This window comes from Priapulus caudatus, unplaced genomic scaffold (genome assembly GCF_000485595.1).
Source record: "Priapulus caudatus unplaced genomic scaffold, Priapulus_caudatus-5.0.1 Scaffold45, whole genome shotgun sequence".
Taxonomy (NCBI): Eukaryota; Metazoa; Priapulida; class Priapulimorpha; order Priapulimorphida; family Priapulidae; genus Priapulus; species Priapulus caudatus.
The window spans coordinates 662,542-681,137 of record NW_014577106.1 but is presented as its reverse complement, the minus strand read 5'-3'; the positions used below and the strand labels follow the sequence as shown (position 1 = coordinate 681,137).

The 18,596-nt window shown below is 40.1% G+C and overlaps 2 protein-coding genes across 6 annotated transcripts in view; one reads left to right on the top strand and one right to left on the bottom strand.

The window, feature by feature from the left end:
• Nucleotides 1-5,569, bottom strand: part of LOC106820745 (cytochrome b-c1 complex subunit 8-like) — an 8,517-nt gene extending 2,948 nt beyond the window's left edge. Inside the window, exon 1 of the mRNA XM_014825288.1 lies at nt 5,510-5,569. The gene's annotated coding sequence lies outside the window, so the exon portion shown is untranslated. The remainder of the gene's footprint in view (nt 1-5,509) is intronic.
• A 274-nt stretch (nt 5,570-5,843) lies between these two features.
• The window catches only part of LOC106820750 (probable phosphorylase b kinase regulatory subunit alpha), a 28,912-nt gene continuing 16,159 nt past the window's right edge, over nt 5,844-18,596 (top strand). For all 5 annotated transcript variants that reach the window (XM_014825295.1, XM_014825297.1, XM_014825296.1 and 2 more), the window contains exons 1-13: nt 5,844-6,071; nt 10,104-10,262; nt 11,074-11,290; nt 11,744-11,907; nt 12,203-12,343; nt 13,020-13,124; nt 14,043-14,096; nt 16,257-16,379; nt 16,724-16,819; nt 17,085-17,271; nt 17,621-17,755; nt 18,072-18,181; nt 18,441-18,594. In XM_014825295.1, coding sequence (XP_014680781.1) covers nt 5,994-6,071; nt 10,104-10,262; nt 11,074-11,290; nt 11,744-11,907; nt 12,203-12,343; nt 13,020-13,124; nt 14,043-14,096; nt 16,257-16,379; nt 16,724-16,819; nt 17,085-17,271; nt 17,621-17,755; nt 18,072-18,181; nt 18,441-18,594 — 1,723 coding nt within the window. In that variant the 5' untranslated portion in view covers nt 5,844-5,993. The remainder of the gene's footprint in view (nt 6,072-10,103; nt 10,263-11,073; nt 11,291-11,743; nt 11,908-12,202; nt 12,344-13,019; nt 13,125-14,042; nt 14,097-16,256; nt 16,380-16,723; nt 16,820-17,084; nt 17,272-17,620; nt 17,756-18,071; nt 18,182-18,440; nt 18,595-18,596) is intronic.

Sequence of the window (18,596 nt, the reverse complement as noted above, 5' to 3'; positions counted from 1 at the left end):
AAATCGACGAGGTCAACAATCATTCATAATGGTGACAAAATCACGGAGGCCGGGTTTACATGTTGCTGCATGCATGTTGTGTACACTGATTGTCTCATTCGCATCGTTTTTTTCATTCAAATCTCGTCACAGCAAGGCAGCTTATGTCTGTGCAAAACAATGCAAGGGACGGGTGGAAACAGAAAAATCTCATTATGTCTAGCCATTCAATAAAAAAAACAGTGTTCAGAAAGTTGGTGGACCTGCACAAAAATTTGGTGTTCTGCTTATTTACTAGCAGTGAGTAACAAAATAGTATATAAAGATAACCATTGGCATTAAAACAGCATACATGTAACTTAATTAGAGTTGGTCAAATAATGTTTCAATCTCTAGGAATGTCGGGGGAGCTTCTGGGTAAGGTTTTACTTTCGTTTTTCTCCTCCCCAGTCCACAGTACCCCCATGCATAGATCTATCAATGCTGCCGCACATCCACAAAGTTACAAGTGCCTAGAATCTTTAAGTATATACAGTTCACATTGCTTCTAGATATCTAACTGAATAAAAACAGTCCACTTTCTACGTTAAGAAAAGTGACGAATTCAGTTAACAGCTTTGATTACGTGCGTGTCAGGTGTCACTGGTCATGCCCTCACTCCCCACAGTAACCCCTGCGATATAAAAACTTATTGTTATGCGATCATAAAAACACTGGGCTGCCCTACATGCCGGGCGATGCCGCAATCGGTTTCTTAAACTGTCGCGAGTTTTTGTTCGTGTGGCGAATCATGCGTTTAGGGAGTTCATGCAGCTCTAGACGTTTTGGAAACCCCGGCTACGTTGAGGACTGGGTCGTATTATGCGCTCCCGTTTATAAGTTTGTCTAAACTGCCGTTGCGATAACCGTAGTATTTCAGCGTAATATGAGGGGAAAAAGTGCCTCTCTCTCTCTCTCACGCACACACACACTCAGCAATCAGCAGAGCGTCCCGTTGCGCAATCATGCGTGTACGTGTCGCAAGATCACTGTGTGAGATGGATGTTCGGACGCATAGCCTAGCAGCTCCTTGTCCGAAACCGGTCGCGTAGCCAATATAATAATTAATATATCACACACACAGTGACACACGCACACATGATATATTATTTTATATTATATAATATATATATATACAACACAAGAATACAATACAAAGAGTGTCCATATAATACAATACACAATGGGTCTGTCATGTCTTCTAATCTAGAGACTAGACTAGCGCCCAATTAACTTAGGCAATTTCGTGACACTGCACAGGCCATAGCTCCAAGAAACGGTATTGCTAGGGTTAGAATATAGACAATCCATCGCACGGCCTGGTCGATTCAAGGATAGAGAACATGGGTCCCAATAAAACCAATGTCATTTACATCAATATGAATATAATATTATATCAATATAATAGGTTAGGGTTATGGTTAGGGTTTGGGTTAGGGTTAGGGTTAGAATCAGCCTAAAAATAACTTTTTTTTTACGAGAGCTCTTTTTTGATTTTGTATGAAAAATCAGCTCTCGTAATTTTTTTTACGGGAGCTATTTTAGGCTTGGCCAGAGCTAATTTTTCATAGCATGATTTTGTTAAAATTTTCATCATTTTGATGCACTGACTCTAATAATGTCTTACAACCCAGAAATTGTGTCTAATTATCGTAAAGGTGTTTCCCAAACGAAAGTCAAGATTATGCTTTGGCGAAATCGACGAGGTCAACAATCATTCATAATGGTGACAAAATCACGGAGGCCGGGTTTACATGTTGCTGCATGCATGTTGTGTACACTGATTGTCTCCATTCGGCATACGTTTTTTTCAATTCACAACATCCTTTCGTCGCAGCCAAGGCAGGCTTAGTGTCTGTGCAAACAATGCAAGGGACGGGTGGAAACAGAAAATATCTCATTATGTCTAGCCATTCAATAAAAAAAACATTGTTCAGAAAGTTGGTGACCTGCACAAAATTTGGTGTTCCGCTTATATTTACTAGCAGTGAGTAACAAAAATAGTATTATAAAGATAACCATGTGCATTTAAAAACAGCATACATGTAACTTAATTAGAGTTGGTCAAATAATGTTTCAATCTCTAGGAATGTCCGGGGAGCTTCTGGGTAAGGTTTTACTTTGTCGTTTTTCTCCTCCCAGTCCACAGTACCCCCATGCATAGATCTATCAATGCTGCCCGCACATCCACAAAGTTACAAGTGCCTAGAATCTTTAAGTATATATATACAGGTTCACATTGCTTCTAGTATTCTAACTGAATAAAAACAGTCACTTTCTACGTTAAAGAAAAGTGACGAATTCAGTTAACAGCTTGATTACGTGCGTGTCAGGTGTCACTGGTCATCGCCCTCACTCCCCCACGTAACCCTGCGATATAAAAAACTTATTGTTATGCGATCATAAAAAACACTGGCTGCCTCTACATGCGGGCGATGCGCGCAATGCGGTTCTTAAACTGTCGCGAGTTTTTGTTGCGTCGTGGCGAATCATGCGTTTAGGGAGTTCATGCAGCTCTAGCGTTTTGGATACCCCGTCTACGTTGAGGAACGGGTCCTATTAAGGCCTATTTACACGATGCGTTTTGGAGCGTACGTTCTAGACGTACGTCAGACGCATACGTCCAAAACGCACCGTGTAAACTATGCGGTACGACACGGATTTTATGACCGTTGGCGCAATATCGGATGCACAGGACGCATGTTCTAAAATTCATCCGACATCGTAACGCAGGACCGCAAGAACCGACAATCAGGTGGGCGAGATTGGGTCACGTGCTTGGGTCAGCGAGTTGGGTCAGCGTCTCTTCGCGATGAAAAATGTTGTATCGAGATGAATCATTACTATGGGATGTCCACAACTACCATAAAAGTAGTGTGCCGTGTGTGTGTGCGTGTGTGTGTGTGCGTGTGTGCGTGTGTGGGTGCGTGTGTGTGCGTGTGCGCGCGTGTGTGTGTGTATGTGTGTGTGTGTGTGTGTGTGTGTGTGTGTGTGTTGTGCGCGCGGCGTGCGCGCGTGTGTGTGTGTGTGTGTCTGTGTGTGTGTGTCTGTGTGGCGCGGAGCGCGCCGTGCGTGTGCGTGTGCGTGTGTGGTGCGTGCGTGTGTGGCGTGTGTGTGCGGGCGCGGAGTGTGTGTGTGTGTGGGTGGCGCCGTCTGCGTGTGTGTGTGCGTGCGTGTGTGTCTGTCTGTGTGTGTGTGTTTCTGTGTGTGCACGCGCGCGCGTGTGTGTGTGTGTGTGTGTGTGTGTGTGTGTGTGTGCGCGCAGCGCCGCAGGTGTGTGTGTGTGTGTGTGTGTGTGTGTGTGTGTGTGTGTGTGTGTGTGTGCATGGACACAGCCACTGTAAAATGTCGGCAGCAGCACGCGCTCTCTCGTTAAGTGGCGTACGCACGCACGGCACGCACCGCACGACGCACACACGCACACGCACACAGCGACACACACACAGCGATGTGCGTGCGCGTCTGCCTGAGTGTGTGGTGGCGTACGCGCACACGCCCACCACGCGACGCGCCGCGACGCGCACGAGCGCGCAACGGCGCCAAGCGCACGCACGCACGCACGGCACGCACGCACACACACACACACACACACACACACACACACCACACACACACAACACACAAATGCATGTATATATTGTTCTCAGTCCTGGACGTACGTCCAAAACTTACCGTGTAAACAGATTCACCGTTGCGCTCCTAGAGCGTACGTGCAAATCGGATAAGTCTGGACGTACGTCTACGACGCCATCGTGGTAAATAGGCCTTTATGCGCTCTCCGTTTATAAGTTGTCTAAGGCCGTTGCGATAAACGCGTAGTATTTCAGCGTAATCATGAGGGGAAAAAGTGCCAGTCAGGAGGACGCGACAGTTTCGTAGCAGATGGTGGCCGAGCAAAAACTTGGTGGCCCTCCGAATGTCGACTAATTTCGAACGCTGCAGGGCGGCACCGGAGCGATTTTTTTCGTCGTATCTTCCAAAATTTTCGCTCTCGTAATTGTTGTTACCAGAGCGCTTTGAAAGCTGACGGGAGCGAAATCGCTCGCCGCTCCCGTGTATTTTTTTCGCTGGTTAGAATTAGGGTTAGGGTTAGGGTTAGGCACATTGGTTTTATTGGGACCCATGTTCTCTATCCTTGGGCCGCCTGGTCGGGCTACACAGGCCACAGCGGTAAGAACTCGAAGATAAGATCATGACATTGACCGTGACGGTCGTGCAATTGGAAAAACAAAAATTTTCTTAATGCCAAAGCGTTTTACTACTATATAGTACTATAACAAGTGCCGCGGAGCGACAGCGCCTCATCCTAACGTCTACTGCGGTTACTCTGTGGTGGAGTGGTGGATTCTAGTAAACCCTGTTAGTCCCAAATGTGTTCACATAACCCGAAACAGTGGAATGCACAGGATAGTATCAGGAACCTTCTCAAGGAATGTTCGTTGGGTCATGTTATGAAAGTTGCCACGAGATGGCGCGTACGTTAAGTGTCTTCAGATTAAAGATGGAAGCTCCCATCGTACGTAGTAGCAACAACTATTTGCAAGACGAGAATAGGTAAGCACTCATCCATTTACCTACGAAAGCGCTACAGGCTGCAATAGAGAGCTGTCACCTGTAACCAATTAACGCAGGCAAAAACTACACAGTACCACCACCACATGCACTGGCAGTGGCAATACGTTTACATGTAACATACTGACAGTACAGAATGCCAAATAGAAATTATACGATTTAAGGAGCATATAACATTCTTCAACCAAATTTAGCTTTTGAAATTTCACTGTGACATTGTAGCCTCATACATCCAGGCATGTATAGATTCCTACTAGCAAACCCGGCAGTCAAATTCTTTCTAACAGACAGTAAACAAATCCATGTTTAACCCTCCTCTTGAGGGTCAGAAGGTTATCCGACACTTTACTCTTCGCATGTCAGCAGAAGGTACATTTCATGGTCCTTTCAATAAAGCCATAAAAATGCTAGTCACCGCTGAAACAAAAAAGTTTTTCAATCGCTCCATCACTCATCAGACCATGTCCTCAGAAAATGTCTAAAATCTGCCCTATGCCCATTGACCTTTGATGTGTGACCTCAATTTCGGCACAGTCGATGGCTTTTTCCTACATGATCGATGATGCCTATACACCGACTATCACGAGCCGTTTAGATTTGTGCCGCAATTCCGCATTTCTCCTAATACCTTAAGTTAAGGAGTGAATGTTCGCCCTTCTTTTACATCTCTTGACCTTTGACCTTGACCCCAGCTTCGACATCCCAACTCGTTTTGACGATTCCCCCAACGTCCCGAATATCGTGACCGTACGTCGAGCGGTTAAGATTTGTGCCACAACTGTTGACGGACGCAAGGACGGACGCTCGCACGGACGATCATGCGATTCTACAAGCTGCATCTGACTATGTCAGATGAGCTAAAAACCATTTGATACGCAAGGCACGACCATTTATTAAGATCCTCGGGTAAATTAGTTACCTTTCACGACTTGAAGTTCACAAACTCCGACGTAATGATGATGGGAACGATGGTCACGGGAAAGTCAGTTTGTGATTCACAACAGCTACGCAATCAACGCAATTTTACAAAATATTCACTCGTAAAAAATATCAATTATATATGAAATAATATATTTGCTGGATAATAAAATAATAATATTAAAATTAATTATATATTAAAATGTTTACCAGTTTTAGCCGCTCATTAAGTCTTTTTAGTTTTAACTTTTTTACGCGTAACTTCAGTAGTTACCGGGTACATTCTATATAAATCAGTACACCACTGGCGACCGGTCGTAGACAGTCATCGAGAGGTCACCAGAAACCGTCCAAGATGGGCGTAGTGTTAGTAACAGTGTGTTAGTAGGTTACTTGTTACTTTCAACAATCTCTGTGGCACGATAACGTACTTCTGTTCACCCCTAAACGAATTTCTGTGACAGCCAAGATCACAAACCGCGATCATGAGAAGCAGAAGCAATTCGGGAGTGAGACTTGATTATTATCAACACCTTCTGCACAACACGATATTGTGCCACCAGGTTAGCATACAGCAAATAAGACATAAATAATTAATATTAATAATAATATTATTAAACAAATTGAAATTAAAGTTTTATTATACGAAACTGTTAGAAGTGCAGATTATGATAATTAATCACTAGAAATGGAGCTCCCGTATACTTTGGCTGATAGGCCCACAGGGTCTATGTCCCCCGGCCCTGGGTACTGCGGAACGGTGCAAATCCACTTTAGGCACCTTAGGTATCACGAAGTGATGCACAGATTTATGTGTATCATCAACTGATGCACAGACTTTCCGTATATCAAGGAATGATGCAAAAACCCTTGCCATAACCCTAACACACTTCGTGATACATAAGCCTAAGGTTATACTTTATGACTTAGGGTTAGGGTTTTTGCATCATTCCTTGATATACGGAAAGTCTGTGCATCAGTTGATGATACACAGAAATCTGTGCATCAGTTGATGATACACAGAAATCTGTGCATCACTTCGTGATACCTAAGGTGCCTAAAGTGGATTTGCACCGTTCCGCAGTACCCAGGGCCGGGGGACATAGACGCTATCAGCCAAAGTATACCCCCCCTCCCTAGACTCGTTAGTGGAGTAGGCGAGGTACGGTCCGGCATAATATAATTTTTAGATAGTATTTAGTACCAGGGTACGTTCTGGCAGTACCCTGGGGGACATAGACCCTATCAGCTATACGCTGGGATGCCGTACGCATTGTCACTCATATCAACAGGCACCATTTCAATAATAAAATGATTGATACAATATGATAGGCCTACTGATAGTGATTAAATGGATACCATCTTCCTTGGTTTATTTAACATAAAGGATGACTGCTACCTGGAACACACAGATACAGTATAATGATTAGTTAGTGATAGTAAATAAACGCGAAATGTGTATACTACCAGTTCCAGTCTTGATATTAATCTATTTACTCTTGCCTATTATCGTTAAGAGTTTTCCATAAATGTAGTTCAGATGCTCTTCTGCAACACGCAATTTTTAGTCTACAGAAAGATAGAGCAGAAGAAAGGCTGAGCGCCAAATTCGCACAACGATCGCTTTATTTCAGACTAACACTGCAAAAATATACAAACAAACGCCCGCATTCGTGTATCTATGCATAGCTGAATGTTCACTCCTTCAAATTATCACCCTTACACTTGGATAGAAGATAATCTACCCATTTTCAAAGGATCCCTTTAAGTTAAAGGGACAGTAGCCTCTAGGATTTTACTGCATACAACTGTACTTACTGTATAACAAATCGTCTATACCCACATGTATTTGTCACCAGATACTTAATTAATTATTTACACATCAACGCTACGAAATTTGAACGGCGCCATGAAACCCGCAACCGTGCTGCCACCCTGAAAAAGTTGCATTTTTATTTTGCAGGTAAATGACCGAGGGCTAATCACAAAAGTGCAATTATATTTATACCTAAATGCTATTTAACCGAACGATATTCATTTTAGGGCAAATTTATCCATATTATAACTGAAACTATATGTCGTTTATAAGATATTACAATCCTTTTGCTAAAATATGAAATGAATAAGAAACACCCTCGGTCTGTAGCCCTTGGCTGGAAAGTGGTTTTGTGCAACTTATCAGATCGTGGCGTTTGAGTGGCGCCACGTCGTGTTGTAATCAACTGTAGTCGTTAGTTTTAAAACATTTAAAAAAAATATTTCTAATGGTGATTGAACCATGAAACTTTTTATGTCAATTATAACCTAAATTAGCTGAAAATAACCCTAGAACCTAGAGGCTACTGTTCCTTTAAGCTTCTTTTTTTTGACATTCCATATTGGAATTATCTTCCTCCCTCTGGTAATTGCAACAAAAAAAAATCTCCTATGATTCGCAGTGTTAATCTTTTTATTTTATCAACTTTGTCTCTTTCCATCTTCGATATAATCCCTTGGACTTTGACGACTACTCTTTATGAGGTTATGATAGAAATCTAGTAAATTCCTGCAGAAAACTCCCACTCGATGGCAATGTAAATGGGAGCATGCAACTGCTTGTGTACACATGAGAAATGACAATGCCTTACACTCTGGGTTCAAGCGCTCCCTGCTTCCGAGCTCCATGACAAGCGCTGCTACTCATTTCTAAGCCAATTAAGCTGGCATGATTTACGCAGCAATGTCGGTGACGTCACCCACATGACTATATTCGTTGGCCAAACAGTCGAGTAGTGTTGTTAGGGAGTTTCGAATAATAAACAGGCACTTGCTTCTATTTACATTGCCATAGAGTGGGAGTTTTCTGCAAGATTTTACTAGATATCTCTTGATAAAGTATGTTGTAGCATATGGTAAAAGTGATAATTCGAACAAGTGAACATTCGGCTACACATAGATGCGAATATAGAGGTGGTTGGTTGTGTATTATTGTTGTGATGATGTGAAACGAAGCGAGCGTTATGTGAATTTGGTGCTCAGCTTTACCACCTGCTCTATCTTTTTATGAGTTTGTGGAGAGTCTGAGTGGTGCTAACTAGTGCGCTATTTAGTGTGTCACGTAGGAGCATTTAAACGGCATTTACATTGAATATTAGTCATTAGAGAATGCATAAACGTTGAGACTTTGGTTGTAAATACAATTTTTGTTTATTTACAATAATTTTATTGTTAAAACGGTCCAAGTGCCTGTGCAGTATACTGCATGTACACCGGAGTTTGCTTTCATCTGAAATCTGTCTGTGTATCTAATCAAAGTAGTATTCTATGAAAGAATTTTGTGCATAAAAATATTTTGACAAGATAAACTCAACACAAAAGCTGCATTGAGTTTCAATGTTTACATCAGGAAAAGCCCCCTCACGTTTGTGCAGAGTAATATTCACAGATCGACTCCAGATTCCTGACTTCTCTGTGTATATATATCTGTGGAATACATATAGGTGGGAATACAAAATAGTACGTAAATAAGCCAAATTCTATTAACGAAAGTCAGTTTGATTAAAGTTTAGTATTTTCTAAATGTTCTACTTTGCCATGAGATTTAAAAAAACAGTTTTATGTCATTGTTGCATAACGTATTATAGCTGATAGGGTCTATGTCCCCCGGGGTACTGCCGGAACGTACCCTGGTACTATCTAATATGCCGGACCGTACCTCGCCTACTCCACTAACGAGTCTAGGGAGTCGCCTACGTCTACTCCCTAGCCCTAACCCGAACCCGAACCCGAACACTAACCCTAACCCTAATCCTAACCCTAACCATATCAAAAAGTGACCAGGGTACGTTCCGGCAGTACCCTGGGGGACATGGACCCTATGAGCCGTATTATATTACAGGCAAGTGAGCATGCACTAATCTGAATCCAGATGGTGCTGTAGAGCTGTGCTGCCTGCACACGATTAAGTAAATTTTGAAGGAACAGGTGGTTTATTTACATTTTGGGAGCTATATTTATCAATTCACAGGGCTTGTTTTTGGTGAATGTGGCATTTTTGCAACATTTTTGTTTTGCAATCACGAAATGGTAGTGTATATACGAAAATATATATGGCAGCTTTTCATCGAGGAATGTAATTTCAAAGTATATTAGCTGTTTTTAGCAAATTCTTCTAAATTGTTGAAATTTGTTTAACAAGTAGAATAGTATTTAACAAGTTATAAAAGAGAACAGTGTTACTCTGGACACGTAGACGGCTTGTCACTGAATCCTATTTTCAAGGATTGGTAGGTATGAGAAGTCAATAGCTACCTCCCCCACCACCTGTTGTTTGTCAATTGTTACTGCTACTGAGAATTGTTTTCGTTCAAGTATGCTAAGGTTTTATCACATTTGATATACTCTAGTAATGTAAAAACTTATTGTCCTCCATCACTTAACTCATTTCCACCTAATCTGTTGTTTAAATCGACTGGAATATCAAACTCTGACTTATACTAATAGAGGAGAGAGAAAGGTTGAACCACAGAACAAATCAGGTTAAATGGACTTATTCTGTACCTCATAACAGTAGGAAAAACATTCACAAAACTGGTTATTGTGTGAATTTCTTTCAGCATCCAGTGACAGGATTGTTACCTGCATCCCCAAATCAGCCTCATGCATGGGTTCGGGATAACGTTTATGCGGCCATGTCGATTTGGTCGCTTGCTATGGCTTACAAGAAAAATGCTGACCTAGATGAAGATAGAGCTAAAGGTTATGAACTAGACCAGGTAAATACCATCATTGATTCTTAATTTGATTGTTTGTATTGTATTAATAAGAATGGATGCAAGGCTAGAAAAATGTGTGCAACAAACATTACTGTACACGTGAATATAACAATAATTTTAATACAATGTTTTAAACGTTCCAACAAATTTTCCCATGTATCAAATGTCTGGTTACATCAACACCGAACTATAAGAGATGTAATGATACACTATAAGGTCACGATAAGCTTTGTATCTCGATACGCAGTTCACGATACGAATACGATACGTATCGCGGTACGCATACAGAAAGTGAGATGCTGTAAATTGTATGTCATGATAACGTTTTCATACCGTTTGTGAAATAATAATGTTAACTCTTCAAGTGAAAATTATATTTACATGTTTGTACATTTACATGTTTGCTGTATCGCGATTCACCGATACATCAGTGAATCGTTACATCCTTACTAATTATACTGTTTTAGGAGCCGATAAACTGCATGTGCTGCGTGACCAATAATTATGGCTGTTTACTGCATTCTAGTTATTAACCATAGAGAGAAGCTAAAGGGTAATATTTTACTTCTAGCTCCGACTGGAACATGTATGGGAGCTTAATTAGCAACAGCACTATTCTTAGGTTTATTTTTAAGGTGAGATTGCTGGTCTTACCATGGACAGCCTACATATGTAGCGAGGGGTGGCCAGATCATCTGTGACAAAAGTGACTGTGTCCTATGATGTCAGAATAATGTGTTATGATACTGACAGCAGGCCCGAGTTCTGGCTGCAGTTCTAACATGGAGCTTCTTGTCATGTTTCTGTGCAGAGCGTCGTTAAGATCATGCGCGGCCTTCTGATGTGCATGATGAATCAGGTGGAGAAACTGGAGAAGTTCAAGTACAGCCAGAGTCCGCGAGATGCGCTGCACGCGAAGTACTCGAGCGCCGACTACAAAACTGTCGTCGGTGACGGGGAGTGGGGCCACCTGCAGATTGACGCCACTTCCCTCTACCTGCTGCAACTGTCACAGATGACCGCTTCAGGTAGTGTGGCAGTCTGAATCATTTCGAATGTGTTCCTTGGACTTTGCAAGTTTAGCTAAAAATCTAAATTCAGGAAGAAAATGTTGAAGGGAAATATTTTCAAGCTAGTGTTTTTACTCTTTTCTTTGTTTACAATGATGTGAACTTATATGATTGACTTATCAAAGCTGAAAATAGGATATGAGTAGTATTAGTGAGGTGTTACAAAAATATAATTAAAGTACTGGACCTGGTATGCAATGATGTTTTGCAAACCCAACACATCAACCATGAAAATACATGATGTTGACTGTAACACCTATATCTGTAAGAATATAATTATAACAATGTGGATTGTCTGAGCATAATATTGCTAATCTTAACGTAGATCATTCGAGAATATAGGTTAGTTTATATAACTATACTAGCCATTGAGAGTTTTTCATGCATGTTATTTATATTTTCATCCCATAGGGCTTCAGATCATATTCACTCTGGATGAGGTTTCATTTATTCAGAATTTGGTATTTTACATCGAGGCTGCCTATCGTATCCCAGATTATGGTATTTGGGAACGTGGTGATAAGACAAATCATGGACTACCTGAGCTGAATGCGAGCTCAATAGGGATGGCAAAGGTATGCTTGAGACTATTGGTAAATTATTGTGTTCATGCACTAAGCAATACATATTTTCAAGAGCTGATAGCACTTCTATAAATTCTTCTGATAACACTAATAGGTATTATCAACTTTTGGTATGTTGTAGATGCATACCTTAGGCTTGGTGTATGCAACTCTTCTCGGACACATTAACACTACTGTAGTCACATAAGGTTAGAATCTATGTCCTCTCCTTTTTGCATGAGCTGTAGTTGCCATAGTGACCCACCAAATAGCACGTGGTGCTTTAACACGATTCTTGTAAATGCAGGCTGCGTTGGAGTCGATTAATGATCTGGATGTGTTTGGAGCGAGGGGCGGACCCGCATCTGTGATTCATGTCATGGCCGATGAGGCGCAGCACTGTCAGGCTGTGCTAGCATCAATGCTACCCAGAGAATCGAACTCTAAGGTGCTGCTTGTATGACTTGTTTAGATGAGTGAAGTTTGTACATTAGTTTTTTCGTGTCAGATTGTTGATGTGTATAAATTTATAAGGAAAACGAACTTTTTACGTGGTGTGAATTGCTGTATCAAAACTAAAATTAGTTCCTTTTAAATAGTGTACTTACAAATGTTTATATATAGTGTTTCCCCTGCATTGACACGAGCGAGGCGGGCCGCCTCGCTCAAATTCTCAGCCGCCGCACAGAAATTTGTCCAAAACACCGCCTCTCTGACGAAAATCATTGTTCTTCCATAGAACAGTGCTGATAATGCATCAAAATAGCGTAGAATGCACCAAATTGCACCATTTTTACAAATAATTGTTGGTGGGCATGCCCCTGGACCCCCCTAGCTGGGCGAGCACCTGCGCTGCTTGCTTTGCTAGGACCTTGCAATGCGCAAACACACCAAGAAAATTTTACCACCTCACAGACCTTTTTGGCCAGGGGAAACACTGTATATATATATGTATATATATATGTATATATATATATATATATATATATATATATATATATATATATGCATTGATCAGTTATTTAATAAATAAACCTGCTTCAGCCAAGACATCTTAGCTAAATTGATTGGCATTGACAGTTTGTCAGTAGTTGGCTGCAATATAAAGTATATTGTTTGTGCAGGAAATCGATGCTGCTTTACTGAGCATTGTAGGCTTTCCTGCTTTTGCTGTTGAGGATCCAGAGCTTGTTCAAATGACCAAGGAGGCTATCCTCAGCAAACTTCAGGTACTGCATTAAAACTCCTGCATGAATCACTATAGCACTTTTTGGGGTAAAAAAAAATTTCAGGCAGCGCAAGTGTTGTCTTCTATTTGATCAGAGATTTTAGAGCACCCCTATATGTTGGAGGAATACCAAGGCATTTCCTAAAACTGAAGTTGTATCAACAGGCATGAGAATTTGTTGTGGATTTTTAGGAATTTGGTTATAAGTATCATTCTTGAGATCGATGCAGATCCATTGAAAAACTAGGGAGGGAGGTGTATATATATTAAGATGGAATAATTACTATAATTAGTGATTATTTACTGCCAATATATATACACATATATAGTATGCAGAGTGCAAAATTCACGTGTGTCAGGAGGCAAATACTGTTTTACTGACAGTCTCCGACGAGCATTTGCATCAAGAGGAGTCAAAATCTTAAAAATTGTAATGGCATTTGCACATGCATGAATATTTTACGTGCCACTGTTTTCACCCCGTGGTGCAAGTTGAATTATAGCATGGTTGCACTGCTCGCTGCACAGTGAGTGATGTTTGATGTGAGCGATTGCGGCGCAGGTGAGCAGTGTATGAGGCATGCCACGAAGATGTTCATTCTACTGACTCTTCAGTGTCAGTAAAAATGTGCATTTTTTTATTCAAAATTTTCAACGCGAGATCCTTCGATGTTTTGCAAAATAATTTAAATTAAGAAAAACAGGAAATTACAGATTCATCAGGCTGTCAGTGCCCTGGTGATATTTGAGCATTGTGCTAAAGTGCAGTTCACTCTTTTCTAAAACTAAAACTACAGTAATGATGTTTGAGAAAATTTCTTTCCATGAATGCATTTTTTTTACATATATTTATTGTTTGAGCATACGCAAAAATATGTATCCAAAAATGTGTTTAGCAACCATATGTACACTTTTCCAGGGGCGCTATGGTTGCAAGAGGTTTCTACGAGATGGGCACAAGACTGCAAGAGAGGTAGCATCACATTTAATTTAAGCTAATATAATGAATGTTAAACAGAAAAAAATACTAGAATTTGAGAGTAGTTTGTTAATAGTTTCAAAGTATATTATGATACTTATTGCATAAAAATAGTATATACCTATGTATTTCTCTTATCTTAAATTTACTGTCATTGCTAAAGATAAGATGAGTCTCAAAATCTACAATCGTGGGTACTGTCATGACACAGTATGACAGTGCTGCCTGCTAAAGGAGTTTATATGTTGCCAGTTTTAGACCAGGAGCTAATCACAAAAGTTTAAATATAATATAAAAGTTAAATAATGGTATTACTGTTTAGAATAAATACATGCATAATCTAACTGGAACTAATTGTAAAATGTAAGAGTGTAATCCTCATTTTAATCTACGTGTGTTGTGGGCAAACATTGATCGTCAGGCCATAATAAAAATTTTGTTTGTTTGCCCTCACCCGACCGACCTGCCAAAAAGGGGCCTATTCAAAAAAATTTATAGATCTTTCCCATTCTTTTTTTTTTACAAATTGTATCACTGTACCAGGCCTTGACGCTTATTTTCAGATCTGGTTGTCCTGTCGGGCAACAAGAAGCAATTTTTACTTGTCCGAATTTTGATTTTACTTGTCCAAAATTTACTTGTGCAATCTATGAGCCGTTAATGACCTCTTTTGGTTCAGTGCATATCATATTATCAGGAGTGTATATTTATATTATATAAATAGATCTATTTTATATTATATATTATATAAATACATATTTAAATATATATATATACATAAATAAGTTATAACATATATAGATAGATGTAGATATATATTATACACTCCTGATATTTTTGCGAGTACTCCCTGCATGCATATAGGCTCGCACATACCTATACATGTGTCTGCGTGCGCGTTTACGTGTGTGCGTGCGTGTGTATTGGTACACTTACAGTATATACCGTATTTACTTGTGTATAAACCGCGCTTTTTGTACACAACTTCAATAAAAAAAATCAGGGGGTGCGATTTATAGACGAGGCTAAGAAATCTTGTTAATGTACCAATGTTTGTACCAACTTTTCAATGCAAAATATGGGGTGAGACTTATAATATACATGAATTATACTTATACACGAGTAAATACAGTACATGTAAAATCGTAATGAAATTTACACGTTTATGTTTGCATGATGGCACGCTCATTGTGTGTCATTACCGATTACAGCTTTTTCCTCAATCACAGGAAAGAGTTTTGCTGTTGTCCTCTCATCCCAGCGATGCCCACCCCCTATATATTCAGTAATAAATATGCCTCAACCGACTTATATACAATCGTACCCCCAGCCCCGTAGATAAATCAATGCCGCCCCGGCCAGGGAGGTACGCATTGCCGCTCTGAATAAATCTGTAATGTAACAGTGGGTGTCCGGGCTGCTTTTTTTAGGGACCTTTGAAAACGTTTGAAGTGAGAATGTGGTGCGATAGCGCCCTTGCTCAGAGGATGTTAAGAATATTAAACAACTAGAACTTTTCATTGTCTGATGGGCAACTAGGCAAGAAAATAACTTGTCCGACATAGACTTTCACTTGTCCCGGGCAATCGGACAACCGTTAGTGTCGAGGGCTGTGTACATTATGTAAATCTGTAGGCAATACATTATATGTACCAAGCAAAATAATCATTCAACATAAAAGGTATCTCCACACAAGCACACCCGAGCACGTAGACACCATGCTGAATTTGAAAAAAGACCCCCCTCAAAAAAAGATTTAAAAAAAGCCTACCTACCTACCCAAACTTTTCAGCCTGGGTCGGGTGAGGGCAAACAAAGATTTTTTAAATTGTGGCCTCAACAGTCTTAAATAATAATAAAAATTCTAGTCAACACTGCTTTACATTTTTGTGGCATAATTTAAACCGACTTTAACTGAAAATATGCATTAAACCTAGATTATTTTTCCTTTGTAATTTCAAGCATTAATGGCAATATGATCGTATTTCTTAGCCTGTTTAATCTTATTGGATTAAACAGTAAAGTAGAGCGTGTAGTTGGACGTAATATAATTTTGTTGTACTATATCTCATTGCCGTTGTTTTATTCTAATGGAACATTTGATTAGATGGTATATGTGTGTTGTGGTAAATATTTGCTACCTAACACTTGCAGGACCCATCTCGACTACACTATGAACCATGGGAATTGCACATCTTTGAAAATATTGAGTGTGAATGGCCACTGTTTTATATCTATCTTTCACTGGATGGTCTTTTCCGAGGTAACCTTGAACAGGTAAACATTTAAACTGCATTTTAGCTTAGCATAAATAAACAGAAAAGAGGTACTGGACAAGTACGTGACAATGCACCGATTGGAAATTGATAGTGCAAAGTACATTACTCTGCTCGATTTCCTAAGGCAATCCGCTGCTATAAGTAACAGTGAAATGAGGGTGAGATGGTCAAAGTGGTTAAAATTTTTGATATAGCCAACCATCGAGCTTGTGTATGTTAAAGACTTGCATTTAAACTCATTTATGGTTATCTTGTATCTATTAGTATTCATTGCCTATTTCACATCCGTGTCCAGTTTGTGTGATGTGGCACTTCTTTATCAGTATTTTTTCTCCTTTTGAGGCGGAAGAATACTTTGAAGCCTTGGAAGATATCATGATTAAAACAGAGAATGGCCTGAAACTTCTACCAGAAATGTATGCAGTTCCTCCTGATAAGGTATGGTCGTCTTATTTCTTGGTATCAAACAGAAGTTTGCATCTTAACATAAGCTCATCATGTATTCAAAGAAGTTTGACCTTTCTAACTTTGTTATCATATCAACAGTAATATTTATAGATAAGTGTAACTGCTTATACATATTATAAGATGTAAAAAGTGAAATAGAACCTGATCATGAATGGCAAACACTTAGTAATTAAATTAAATCATTTGCTACTGTGGTGAGGAAATTTAAGTCGCTGGTCATGCATGAATGTGACAGGTGGAGGAGGAGAAAAAGAACCCGCACAGCCAAGAGAGAATAGCCGTCGGCAAGATACCGCAGATGTGGGGACAGTCTCTTTACATCCTCAATTGCCTGCTCAAGGAAGGCTTCATTGCAGTGGGTGAGCTGGATCCTATGAACAGACGACTCATCACTGACAAGAAACCAGACCTGGTTGTGCAAGGTAATGTGTGCGCTTTCTTGCACAGTGACTGTGATAGAGGTGTAGGGGTAGTAACGCGAATGTGTGCTAGTGCCACTAGTGCTAGCCACTAGACAAAGGTCCCTAAACCTTTTCAAATGTTTTCTTAGAGACACCTTTTCGTTAGGGTAAGCACAGGCCATTTAATGAACATTTGTGTTTTTATATGCATATACTTATGGTATATATATACATATTTGTTTTTTGCATGTAGTTGTAATTCTTGGGGACACCTTTTCGTTAGGGTAAGCACAGGCCATTTAATGAACATTTGTGTTTTTATATGCATATACTTATGGTATATATATACATATTTGTTTTTTGCATGTAGTTGTAATTCTTGCTGAGACGAAAAACATTCAGGAAAAACTAAGAGAGTATGATTTTGACGTGGAGACAGTGGCTGAGGTGCGACCAATAGAAGTTCACCCGGCTAGAGTGCTGAGTGAGATATTTGCTCAGCTTGGTAAGTAACTCGACTTATAAATCGATATAGTCTAGTGACAATCCAATCAAAACTTTGACTGTACATGGAGGACACATTGTCTACCATGTAGAGCACCAGTTGGGAATTTGAAACAATTTACCATTAAGCAAGGAATACCGGCAAGCATGTTCAAAGGATTGGGAAAACGAGAAAATATTACTTTAGTAAAGGATATTGATCTATGTCTATTATAGGTCTGTCTTTTTTATGCTGTTATATTAAGGATTTGTTTGAGTTATTGATCTGTAAATGGTAATGTCTCAACCTCACTATGACGATTGTACTGTCATTGCAGGGAAAAACAGGAAGCTAAGCTTATCAGGCCGACCATCACATGATGTTGGACTACTAAGCACAAGCAAGCTCTACATGTTAAGAGACCGAATATTCACCTTCACGCCACAGGTGACTATGCTCCTAGTGAACATGGAAGGAATTGCATTAGATAACATGCACTTAATTGTTATCAACTGGTAACGTGTATTCATTAATGATGTCTTATTTCGTCTTCGTTGTGAAAATGTGTGCGACTGCACCAAAACAAGTTTACACTCTGTGGGGAGGTTGTCTTTTCTTTGTATCAGAGTATGAAATCTGTAAGTGTCCTATAAGGTACCTTTCCGTTTTCCCGCGTTCAGCTTCACACTTCCATCTTTCCTGGCAGTTTTCCGATCCACACGAGTTCTACTTGGCGGCCGATGCGAATCTTCTGCTCGACATGTTTCTCACTGACATAGCATTTCTGAAGACGAGCTGGCGACAACTAGGCAGACCCACCATCACAATAGTGCTGCACAAACACATGTGGGGTGACATAGGT